General features: G+C 36.4%; 3 protein-coding genes across 9 annotated transcripts in view; 1 reads left to right on the top strand and 2 right to left on the bottom strand.

Annotated features, from left to right (window-relative positions):
* Window positions 1–81: 81 nt before the first annotated feature.
* LOC307148284 (uncharacterized protein) lies at window positions 82–2,345 on the bottom strand. The gene is made up of 2 exons (XM_079853686.1): window positions 2,110–2,345; window positions 82–1,606 (listed from the first exon to the last, which is right to left on the bottom strand). The coding sequence occupies exons 1-2, from the start codon at window positions 2,158–2,160 to the stop codon at window positions 1,286–1,288; spliced, it is 372 nt and encodes a 123-aa protein (XP_079709812.1). The 5' UTR covers window positions 2,161–2,345; the 3' UTR covers window positions 82–1,285.
* Window positions 2,346–2,650: 305 nt separating this feature from the next.
* On the bottom strand, window positions 2,651–10,845 carry erich1 (glutamate rich 1). Of its 5 annotated transcripts, XR_013819361.1 has the most exons (8): window positions 10,493–10,845; window positions 10,239–10,328; window positions 9,961–10,101; window positions 8,984–9,124; window positions 6,987–7,352; window positions 6,044–6,235; window positions 4,594–4,724; window positions 2,651–3,368 (listed from the first exon to the last, which is right to left on the bottom strand). XR_013819361.1 is itself a non-coding variant. In XM_079852775.1 (7 exons), exons 2-7 carry the CDS (start codon window positions 10,255–10,257, stop codon window positions 4,645–4,647), a joined length of 939 nt encoding a protein of 312 aa, XP_079708901.1. In that variant the 5' UTR covers window positions 10,258–10,328; window positions 10,493–10,845; the 3' UTR covers window positions 4,353–4,644. The 5 variants fall into 5 exon arrangements, 3 of the variants coding, with proteins under 3 accessions (XP_079708901.1, XP_079708899.1, XP_079708900.1); XR_013819362.1 differs by lacking the exon at window positions 10,493–10,845 and having other exon boundaries at window positions 10,239–10,486; XM_079852775.1 differs by lacking the exon at window positions 2,651–3,368 and having other exon boundaries at window positions 4,353–4,724.
* The window catches only part of dlgap2a (discs, large homolog-associated protein 2a), a 147,807-nt gene continuing 146,128 nt past the window's right edge, over window positions 10,659–12,337 (top strand). For all 3 annotated transcript variants that reach the window (XM_079852751.1, XM_079852747.1, XM_079852748.1), the window contains exon 1: window positions 10,659–10,736. In XM_079852751.1, the coding sequence (XP_079708877.1) occupies window positions 10,719–10,736 (18 nt within the window). In that variant the 5' untranslated portion in view covers window positions 10,659–10,718. The remainder of the gene's footprint in view (window positions 10,737–12,337) is intronic.

The following is a 12,337-nucleotide window of genomic DNA, read 5'->3' on the forward strand; positions in this document are numbered from 1 at the left end:
AGTATATTTGTGTAATTTAATAGTTAATTATAAAAGTTGAGTAAAATTCTGAGATTGCATTTTACTGTTTTTATTTATTTTGAGCAGTGAGTTCACATTTACTCTAGAACTACAATAACCATCATGTTTACACAGCGCACACACCACCACCTCACTTTGTTTCTCTCAACATGGGGACAGGAGAGCTGTCAGTCAAGAAATGTGAAAAAGTAACTAGCGTTACTTATTTGGAAAAGTAACTTAGATATTTTATTGCAAATTGAAAAAGTAATGCATTACTTTACTAGTTACTTGAAAAAGTAATCTGATTACGTAACTCAAGTTACTTGTAATGAGTTACCCCCAACACTGGTGTAGTGATACTGTAATGACTGCAAGGCAATAAGCTGAAGTGATTTATTGATGCTTTTTTGATCACAATATAAAAACTATAGACCATAAAAGTCAAAGGCTTTTAAATAAAAATGCTAAGAAAAATTAAGTTAGTTCTTTATTTGCATAAAATGTAAATCCATACACAGCTAAATTTACACAATAGTTTGCATTTCTTGTTTATAAGATAGACAGTTATCAGGACTGCAGCCATATAAAAACTAAAATAAGCATTTAAAAACATTATAAATACAAAACATATAAGAACAATCCTCTCAGATGTCTGCATGTAGTTTAATATACAGGATTGTTTTTAATGCCATACTCTCTCTGTAAGAGCGTAGAACAGGTTAATCAGCTTCTCGCTATTCACAGTCTCCCCTATGTTTACATCTCATTAACAAGCCCTAGTAAATAAACTCAGTGAAATAATCTTCAGGAAACGATTTAGCTTAGGAAACACCCCGGTCATAGTGGGTGATATTGTTACTGTAAATACATTTCTAAGACCAGTCATCAGGATGTCACTGACAGACATGTGTAAATTATGCCTAGCATGTGGGCTTGATTCAGCATATTAAAATTGAGTTGAATTCACAATGTCGCTCGACCAGTGACAGCGCCTAAGCATGACATCATCAAACCATATGCCTGTATTTTTACACAGATTTAAAAAAATTCAAGTAATTTTCACAAACATGTCAATTCAATGTATGACCAACAGTTGGTCATTAATACAGATCTGCTGAATCATTTGAGCAACTGTGGCCGACCTCATAAATAAACACAAACTAATCAGGGCAAACTGGCTTTCTTGTACAAAGGCACATTACTACAGGCACCACTACTGAATAAATTATTGACTAATGCTCCATCTTACACAGTAAGACCTTGTATGGCTAAAGTTTTTTCTTTATGCGGCAGTTGGTGTCTTCACAGGCTGCTCGATGCCACCTGTGGTTTTGATTGGTTGATCCTCTTCATCTTTTTTGATGGATGCCATGGCAGCCTTGGCGGGAGACAGACGGGCTCGGGCTGATGGGGATCCTGGACTCTCAACATTAGTGGCGGGTTTGGACATCCAATGAAGGATGCGAGTGGAGGGTCGGTGGTGAATAGTGAGTTGGCGAGAGCTGTATCCGGACATTGCAAACCCCAAAGCTCCCAGAACAACAGCCAACCTCGGCACTACAAGATTGTTAGCCCTGTAGATCACAGTCTGCACTGCTGACGTCTGAAAGAGAGTGCAAACACATGGTTATATTGTGTGATGAACTAACAAACATTACATTTCAGGTCACATTTAATTAGGAACACCTCAGCCTGCATGACTGAATGATGACTCTTTTCTTTTGGCTGTGAAACATTAAATGTTTGAACAATGGCCAAGTACACTTGTAAATCATAATAATTCTATAACGACCGGATTGTCACACAAATGGATTATAATTAGATCAAACAGTTCTCTAATGTAATAATTGCAGATTTAATCCTTAATTTGAGATTATAGTGATTGAAATCACACCATGTGGAATGTTATAAAAATTCTTGAATTATAGAAAACAATTATTCACCCATTACATCAATGTCCAGTCAGCTTTATGTTTAGCACTGGAGTTCTGCCCCAGTTCAGGTGTAAATACAAAACTATAAACATCTACAGATGATAATTTAGACTGTTTAGCTATTCAGTTTTTTATCCATAACATGCACATCTGGACAGATTATTTTATTTACCTGCAAGTAGCGAATGTATCCTGAAATAGGACGTGGGAGACCAAAAAACATGTCAAGTTTGTCACTATGTCTCGGAGCTGTTTGTGAGCAGGACTACCTCTTCCTCTGGTTCCTTGTTTCTTTCCTTTCTGACAGGGAGTCTTCAAAGAGGATAGAGCTCACTCAGGTAGGAGTGCACGTCTGTCACGTCTTCCTGTGATCATAGCTTATATAGACAGTCCCCATCTGTCTGTCTGTCTCTCAATGAGATTAAGAAAAGAGGCTAGCAAACACTTGCTAGCGATGACGACAGCTGCGACAGTATAGGATGCAAGGTTAAGTTGTTGTGAAGGACATCCTTGTAAAGCTTGGCACGCGTAAAGCCGGAAAGGGCTATAAAGTCTACCGACCCAGTTATCAGGACAAAAAAAAAAAAAAAATCCCACAAAATAATATAAACAACATGACATAAAACCAATCAGATGATATTACCATGGTACTGTATACAGCTTATAAACACCAAGAATACCATTATATTACAGTAAAAAAAAAGTAATTTTTTAAAAATTTTTATTTATTTGATCAGAAATCCAGTAAAACCATTCATTATGTGAAATATTATTCATAACTGTTTTCTTTTTGAATATATTTTAAAATGTATTTCATTCTTGTGATGGCAAAGCTGAATTTTCAGCATCATTACAGTCTTCAGGGTCGCATGATCTTTCAGAAATCATTCTAATATGCTGATTTGCTGTTAAAGAAAATTTTTTATTGCTACCAATGTTATTATATTAAACATTATATTTTGGTTGTTAATATTTCTATGGAAACTTATTTTTTTTTAGGATTCTTTGATGAATAGAAAGTTAAAAACATTTAACAGCATTTATTTAAAATATAAATATTTTGTAACAATGTAATTTTGATACATTTAATGCATGATTAATACAAGTTTAAATTTCTTTAAAAAAACTCTTACTGACCCCAAACTTTTGAATGGTGGTGCATATTCTACAAACAAAAACAGTATGGTGTAGCAGTTTCTGCCACCGTTTTGTCTTGCTTATTCACCTAGTTAAATATCTGTTTGTTGCTACACTCTGCAAAATGAACCTGTATGGAGTTTTGCCTCAGGGTAGAGAACATAATAAACAGGGGACAGCAGAATAATGTCTTTCCCAACACAGTCCTATAGACCCTTTAGCCACACAATGTTATATCCGTCTGTGAGTTGAGGGCCTCATTGGGGACCGACAAATCTTCTTCTTTATGATGACCTGTTAAACAAACAGACCTCAGTCAGTGGCAGATCATTTAGTATGTTTATATTAAATTGCTTTTCCGAGCATTAATGACTGGCAGATATTTGCTCCACCTCTTTGCAGGATTGCCTCTCATCTTTTGAGTGGATATGATATATAAACCGTAAATCAATAAACTGCGATAATAAAGCTGGAGTGAGCATTTAGTGTGATGATATGCTGCGCTTAGTGCTAAAACAAGATGATATTTTGTTCTTTTCAGCTGCTTTAATTTCACCATCACACCTGCTGTGTCGTCCGCCTCATATTCCAGCTGGCGTAAGAAAACATTTCTCAGAGATACAGAAGGGTTATTATTTCTAAACATTGTAACCTAATGGGAAGCAATAAAAAACTTATTCTCTGTCTGAGACAACCCAGATCCATGTGATCCTATAATGGCATCAAACCCCATGCTGTGGGTTGCCTTGAGTATCTCAGATTAGCACAAACACACACATGGCTGTCTAGAGATGCTTGTTTAGTTAAAGTGATTCTTCCTTGACGTCATGGATAAGCCATAGTATCCGTATCAATGGATCTTTGTATGTCGTGCACTGCACTTAATGCAGGTAGGTATATCAAACAATCAATGGAAACAAGGACACATTTGTTTATCTCGTGAATTGAAATAAAACTTTAATATCTTTATAGCTGCACTAAGACATTTTTCTAGCCACACTGATAGTCACAGTGGCTTGTCACATTGATGCCCCAAAGTAGCTCATTACAATGCGAAAAGAAAAGAAAAAAAACCCTAAATGAGGCTTTGTTTTGGAGAAATGAGCAGTCTAGTGAGTAAAAGCTTAAATGTCATGATCTAAACAGTCTCTAAGATCAGTGAGGGGCTGCTGACGTTCTGATGTTAAGGTAATTAGCTGCTAAGACGCTAAACCATCCTCATAATGAGCTGTGGAAGACCGGTGATCCAGCGTCACGGTCAATAATAATACTCTAGTGTTTGGATAGCTGAAACATACTTTCTGGAACAGCTGTGAGAGTGTATTGGTGTCCTATGATAAAAAAAAAGCAGCAGAAAATGTGTTATTAGAATTATTATTGTGAAGGCAAAATAAACTAGAATATATCATGCTGGGTCTTTAAAAGGTATGCAAATTGTTGCTGCTGCAATTTGATCCTGAGTTTCTTGAATTCCTTGACTATAAAACAGCATGACTGATGAGATATTACAATCAGAGACCTGCTGGTTTATTCACAGTCGTTTTCCTCTTAGGATCTGAATCTGGGGACGTCATGTCTTCTGCTCTCTCTGTATGGGCAGAATCTCTGTAAGCCAATACTCAACAAGAGCACATACCACTGAAACCTCATCTGTAAAACAAGAAAGATAAAGATCATCTAAATGTAACATTTGCCCATATTTATGTTTGTTCTTATGTTGTTTGTTTAGGTATCATGAATTTATGTTTACTACTGTCTGGATTTGGCTGATACTTTGGCCAGAGATTAAAATCACAACAGGACCAACCTGGTCAAATAAGGGCTAAATAAAAATAAAAAGTACCGCTTTATTGAAATGCATTATTGGACCTAGATTCCCATACAATTTTTTGTTATTAGGACATCTGAGGGAAAACACATATCTGCAGAGTAACATTAATGGCCTACTGCAATTACTGGTGGAAATAATGGTGTATGGGGGAAAAAAATGGATAAATGTTATGTCTCCTGTGGTTGTTGTGGAGATGGAGGCTATGTTTAGGAGTCACCATGGACACCTGTGCGGAATGTCGTGAATCCGCTGGGTGCTTGTAGCTCCTTAGTAAAACACTGATCATCTTATTAAGGTCTAATCTGACTACACAAACACACATACGTGAAAAGTAAGGCTAAAAAAAACACTATGGGCACATTCAAAGTAAACACACAAAATTGTTATTGTTTTTTTTATGCATATAAAGCCAGAAGTTTGCTAGAAAGCACTTTGTATGCTGCAGATTTTTCTTGATCGATACTTTGGGTATGTTGAGAATCGAACTTACTGACTGTTGCACAATATACATTGTAAGCTGCATAGTGAAAATCATTATTTAACAATAAATGCTAAGTTATCGTCACATGACCTTCTTAAAGTGAGTGGCATCCCGTTAAAGTCATGCAAATAAAAGACAAAAATATATATATAAAAAAATATATACATCTACCATTCAAAATATTGAGGTCTGCATTCATTTGATCTAAAATACATAAAAAATAGTATTACTGTGAAATACTATTTAAAAATAAGTGTAGTCTATATTTTAAAATGTAATTTATTCCTCTGATGGAAGGCTCACCATCCCTCCAATCTTCAGTGTCACATGATCCTTCTTGAATTATTCTAATATGCTGATTTGGTGCTCAAGAATAATTTTTTAAAATTATTATCATCAATGTAGAATACAGTTGTGCCGCTTAATACTTTTGTGGAAATATGATACATACATTGATGTATTTTTTTAAATATTTTTTTCAACAATGTAAATGTTTTCACTGTCACATTTTAATTACTTTAAAACAATTAATATCTTTTTTTAATAAAACAAAAAATTATATATATATAATATTTCTATTGTTTGCAACTATTACTATAAAACAAAAACACACATGCTTGATGTTCAGACATGGGAGGTCCAAGCGCCCTCACTCACCTGCAGGCAATATACTTGTGTCCCTGAATTCTTGCAGCTGTGATTTTAACTGCTCTTCATTTTTCACCAATAGAGCCTTGAGTCCACACAGCCTGGAGATCTCAGCAGGGGGCAGCGTTCTACCAGACAGACGAGAGAACAGAGTCTCAGCTGGAGTGAGGGAGAGAGCAGGTCCACTTTCTACACAGGAGCCTGAAAAGAAGAGTAGCAATACATTATGTTTATCTCATTACTTTTACACACACACATATACACTGTATCAAAAGTTTCGGATTGGTACGATTTTTTATGTTTTTAAAAGAAGTGTCTTCTGCTCACCAAGGCTGCATTAGTTTGATCCAAAATACAGCAAAAACAGCAATATTGTGAAATACTTTTACTTTATTTTTAATTTAAAATCATGTTTTCTACTTGAAAATATTTTAAAATGGAATGTATTTCTGTGATGGCAAAGCTGAATTTTCAGTCTTCAGTTTCACATGATCCTTCATTCTAAATAATTATAATATGCTGATTTGCTGCTCAATAAACATTTATTCATATTATCAATGTTGAAAACAGTTGTGTACATTTTCTTCAAAATTCTTTGATGAATAGAAAGTTCAAAAGAACAACATTTATCTGATATAGAAAGCTTTTGTAACATTATAAACGTCTTTACTGTCTCTTTTGATCAATTTAATGCATCTTTGCTGAATAAAAGTATTATAAAGGTAAAAAAAAAAAAAAAAAATTCTTACTGATCCCAAACTTTTGAATGATAGTGTATGTTACAAAAGCTTTCCATTTCAGAAAAAACGGTGTTCTTTTGAACTTTTGATCAAATAAGTGCAACCTTGGTGACCGTCAAAGACTTCTTTCAAAAACATACAATCTTACCAACCCCAAAATTTGGAACGGTAGTGTTTATTTTTCCTAGTGATGCTATAGTTAAATACTATACCAGAGGACTTGCGATCAGACAGGTAGATCTCCTGTGTGGTACGAAGGAAGTCGAGCACCTCCTCTGAATTTCCAAGTCCACTCTGTGCGTATGTGAACTCAACAGCTCTCACATGAGGCACCAGTCCAAGAGCGATGAGTTTCTCTTTGTGCCGTTTCTTCTTCATCTTCCTCTTTCTGTTCTTGCTGAGCCCCTCTATGCTCAATGAGCTTCCAGCGTCCCCTTCATCGCTGGGATGTACAGCATCTGTCTGGCCCTGTACAGCACCCTCTGATGGAGGGGTGGATACCTTGGCTGAAGTAATGAGAGACACTTTTTTCTTTCTCCTCCTTTTCCTCTTCTTATGTAATTCATGGTCATCTGCATCTGAAAGATCCAAAAATGGCTCATTGGTGAGGAGGATTATGGACTTTCTCACAGTATTAGAATTATTACAAAGGGGTTTTAAATCCGACAAGCAACGGGCTCCATTATCTGGAAAAAGAGGTTTAATGTGACTGATTTGTCATGAACGGATTTAAATAAATACACAATAACAACGGAATGACATCAGTTACAGCCTCATTACATTTATGCTCTTGGTAGACTCTTTCAAATAAAAAGCATCCTACAAAAAATGTGCTCATGCTGTATAAGAAGCAATTACCAGAGTGGATAGTGCAACACACACACACACACACACACACACACACACACACACACACACACACACACACACACACACACACACACACACACACACACACACACACACACACACCCCTTTGCCCTTTCAGGAGTTTTCTGCAGGCTTTTCGAGCTCCTTAGGACTATACAAACACACTGAGTTGTGCTGAGCTATTGATTTTTTTCATCTGTATTCAGAGCAGAGAAACTGACCGCACATCTGAGTGACACACCGCAGGAAGCAAAGATTCAGCTCATCAGCATACAGCTCATACAATGAGACCGGTTTGCAATAAAGGAGGGATGAGGAAAGGCCTCAATAACATGGACAGTATGAGTAAGTGTGTGTATGTGTGTGTGTGTGTGTGTGTGTGTGTGTGTGTGTGTGTGTGTGTGTGTGTGAGAGAGAGCTTGTGAACGAAGTTATTGCTGCTCTGCAGGTCTATTGAGGTCTATTCAGATCAATAGCAACAAAAAGACAGTAGGAGGAAGAAATATACAGAGCTTTTTAGTGAAAGAGGAAAGAAGTATAACATGCACACTAAGCCAAATCACAAATACGACACCTGGACTAAAAGACTCATGATGGTGGATGAGTAATGTGTAATAAAAGATGCAACAATGTCACTTCGTATAGAGGAGGTGCTTGGTTTTGTCATTAAATATTTTAGGTGTGATTAAAATTGAATGTCATATAGTACAATTACCCAAAAAGGATGTTACAACAGACCCTAATTTTGTTAAACCCTTGATTTGGCTTGTTCTACCTGTATAAATACATCAGGAAGCAGGAAAAAGCATGTATCAATTTGGCCACAATGAAATATCACAAATGATCAGGGCAAATCAAATATCTCATACAGTCTGATTCTTTTTGGTTCCGTGATATTTGTGCGAATTAAACATAGAAATTACTAATTTTATGTTTGTGTAAATGATAAATCCAAACTGTTTTCCAGATGAATAAGGATTTTATTTCTGAGGTTCTTTTTTATCATGGGTGCTGTGGCTAATATGCTCCCATAAATCAAACGATTTGATCATTTGGATCCACAACAGGAGTTGCAAATTAAAATAAACAGAAAAATCACCCAATATTTAAAAAACATCAATCAGGATATCAAGATACAGCTGCAGACTGGCTAATATAATCTGCAGTGACTAATAATTATTTACAGGGATTACTAGGATCATTTCACAGCAACTAGTGGTATCCATTTCATACTGGAATGTGTGACTGAAAGAGAAATCAAATAAAAGGGTAAAGAGATGGTGGTCTTAACCTAAGAGGTGTGTCATTAATCAGATTGAACACGGTTATGACAACTCACCGACTGGGCTGTTCTCAGAGTCAATGGAATCTGGATTGGACAGTGTGACAGGATCATCCCCGCTAGTGATCAGGTAGCCTTGAGGAGGAGGAAGTACAGTGTAGAGCTTTTTTCCTGGTACAGCTGTACTTTTCTCATTACCTAAGAAAGGGAGAGAAAGAAAGGGCAAACAAGCAGTCAAGTCCCCTGTTAGTGCTCCTATTATGCTTTTTCGGATATTACCTTCCATGTAGTGTTTTATATTATATATAGCTATTTGTAAATGTAAAATGTCTGCAAATTTTCAAAGACTAAAGTGCACAAGAAATGGAGTTATTGTCTCCCAAAAGAAAGAACCGATTCTGACTGCCTAAAACAAGTCGTCAGTTATTCCAGTCTTATTTCCTGCACAAACCTATGTAGGTTTGTAACAAATTTGCATTCGTCTTAATTGGCTGTCCGTCAACAATGTCTACTTAACCCCTTCAAACACAACACTGCAGATGTAGCTGAGGCCTGGAAGAGTTTGGTTCATGTTATCGACATGTCGCGAAGACACTGCGAAAGCAAATCCACTTTGCAAGGATGAGGACTCAAGCTCAAATAGATATGGTACACCATTGCCATTGTTACTGTATACAAGTGCTAATGAAGCCTCCAGAGCTGAAATTCAGATATAGTAGTAGGCGTTCTGTTTTCCGCCATGTGCTTTAAGTGGTAGACCAATCACAACAGACTGGGCCATCTGACCAGTCAGAGCAGAGTTGGCTCTCGGAAAGGAGTGGCTTAGAAAGAGATTCATTTATCGTACCATTTCAGGCACTGTGATAAAAGAGGTGATACTGCAATGTATGTTATGAGAAATGAAAGTGTTTTTTTTGTCCTTAGATGCAGGCAAACTTATTGTGGGAGACCTCCAAAACAAAACGAGGTACTTTAAAATAGCATAAAAGGGGCACCATAAAGTTTAAGGACTTAAGCATAAAGCAAACTCCAACCTGACTTTTTGGGTGGGATGTACTGAGGTCTTTCCAAAGGTGGCACAGGTACAAGTATGCTCTGCTCCTGGGAAACAGGTTGCGGCACACTCTGCTCTTGGGATGCAGGATACAATCTTTGCAGGACCTTGGACTGGAATACTAACACACACACACACACACACGTTGTGTTCTTATGTGTCAACACACAATATGTCAACAATAAAAACACGTGCAGAGCACAAGTTCTGTAGCACGTGGGCACTGTCATACACTTTTATTCAATGCTCTCTTCTTACCTTCTTTTCTGACAGACATATCAGCGGCTGGGAATCATGAAGACCTTTTTTTCCTCAATCGTAAACAAAATTACACTCCATTACACTTTTCTGATAGGTGTAAACAGTGGCTGGGTTAGTAGATGATAAAGCGCAAATCAGGCCAGCAGTCTATTTTACACATTTAATAAGAATCCAGGATTTAACATGAAGGGAATATAAAAAAGAGAGATGTAAAATCGCACACATATATTTTAATAATGTAAAGAAAGTACCGTCAGGTTCTTTCCCTGTATTGTCGTATTTCCGACCTCATCATGATGGCGCCTGAACGTGCAGCGTCCTGAACTGCGCCATCCAGCGGCGTGGACAAGCGCTACATCACCTCCAGGGGACCGCCGCATCTGCACCCGCGGGGCGGCGAGCGACTGCTAAGCACATGCACTCTCAAAACTTCGCTGCATCCTCACCATGTAGCCGCAAGCTCAACGAATACCTAGAATGTCAGCGTGGAAGAAGGTACGTTGAGCAATTTCTGCATGCTTGTTTTTTGAAAGGTGGAGAAGAAAACAAAAAAGTCCACTCTACTCTAACGAGCTTGTGTGCGGCGGCGCGCGGGATGCAGAGCTCAGCATTACATCACTTACCTGACGAGAGAAGGCGTGACATTTTCACCTGTCGGATTCAACAGATATTTTGCTTATTTAGGTTTTATTATCAATTTAATTTATCCTTTTAGTTTATTTTATTTTTATTCCGAAAAATACCCAAGTTTGCTCAGATTGTTCATTTTTGAACATTGATATTGACTTGTAAACAACTTCTTCCCGTTTCTGTGTATAGCCTAACTGGGTGTGGGTCAGCTGGAGTGCATTTTTCAAAACTGCTAATTATCCATCTTATTATGAACGTAAGCTTAAATATGTCTACCTCAAAGAACAGTTTGCTAGTTCAGACTGATATGTAAACATTCACTGATATGCACTTTATAGTCACCCAATATTAGGTTACATGCACTTATAAATGTAAACTTTTTAAGAATTGGTAATTAAAACAATTAGGCCTACATTGATCTACCACTAATCTAAATATTCGGGGTGACAGTGGGACATCCCCTTTCTTAATGTTGGGAAGATATTAAATTGTAAATAGATACACTCTATCACTATATTGGTTAATGAGTGATATTAGAGATTTTCTTTGTAATTTATTAGAATAACATCATGTTGGGTATTTAATTGTACATGCAGATTTACGTTATTTTTACTTTTAGATTACCTTTACAATCATCTAACACTCACTTAAAAGCTACACTATCCCCCAGTTTCACAGACAAAGCTTAAGCCTAGTCCCAGACCCAGACTAAAAAGCATGTTTGAGCTGTTTTAACTGAAGCAATGTACTGGCATATCTTAAAATATGTCAATGCCTTTGTTTTGTCTCAAGATGCAGACCAGTAATGTTTTTTTCTAAGACACGTTTATAAAAGCTACTTAAATGTCCTAATTAAACTAAGGCGTAATCCTGGTTTAATTTAAGACCCGTCTCTATGGCAAGCCGTTTTAACATTTAATCCTTAAAACCTACTAATATCTATTTTCATGCTACTTGTTTTTTTGATACTAGTATCTATTCCATTAAGTACTTGTACTTCTTCATTAGCTACTAGTGCTTATTTTTAGGTACCTTAGTGCCTTTTCGTTAGATACTAGTGCTTATTCCTTAGGTACTAGTACCTCCTTAGGTACTAGTACCTTTTTAAAGATACTACTTATTCATTAGATACTAGTTCTTATTTATTAGATACTAGTACTTATTCCAATAGTGTCTAGTATTTAATTATACCTAACTTGTTAAGAAAAAATAGAAGTAGTGCTTATTTTTTAGTTACTAGTAACATTTTAGATCAAAGATATCCTTACCTTAATAGATACTAGTACTATTTAAATAATCAGTATGCAAATAATATGTTGAATATTAATGAACTAACAACATATCAAAAAGAGATGACACAGGAAATGAACTGAATTGCAGAATAATAACAATATAATAATAGCCAACCTTTTTAAAGGTATTAATACTATAAATGCTAGTATCTAATAAATAGGTACTAGTATCTA

The sequence above is a fragment of the Squalius cephalus genome (assembly GCF_949319135.1).
Source record: "Squalius cephalus genome assembly, chromosome: 20".
NCBI lineage: Eukaryota > Metazoa > Chordata > Actinopteri > Cypriniformes > Leuciscidae > Squalius > Squalius cephalus.

What these genes read in the sequence shown, in the direction of transcription:
- LOC307148284 (XM_079853686.1), bottom strand. Translation starts at nt 2,160, where the DNA reads ATGTTTTTTGGTCTCCCACGTCCTATTTCAGGATACATTCGCTACTTG. An exon ending in GATACATTCGCTACTTGCAG is followed by an intron (nt 1,607 to 2,109) that starts GTAAATAAAATA and finishes ACTCTCTTTCAG; the next exon opens with ACGTCAGCAGTGCAGACTGT.
- erich1 (XM_079852775.1), bottom strand. An exon ending in CATCCCACCCAAAAAGTCAG is followed by an intron (nt 9,125 to 9,960) that starts GTTGGAGTTTGC and finishes TCCCTTTCTTAG; the next exon opens with GTAATGAGAAAAGTACAGCT. An exon ending in GTCTGATCGCAAGTCCTCTG is followed by an intron (nt 6,236 to 6,986) that starts GTATAGTATTTA and finishes TCTTCTTTTCAG; the next exon opens with GCTCCTGTGTAGAAAGTGGA.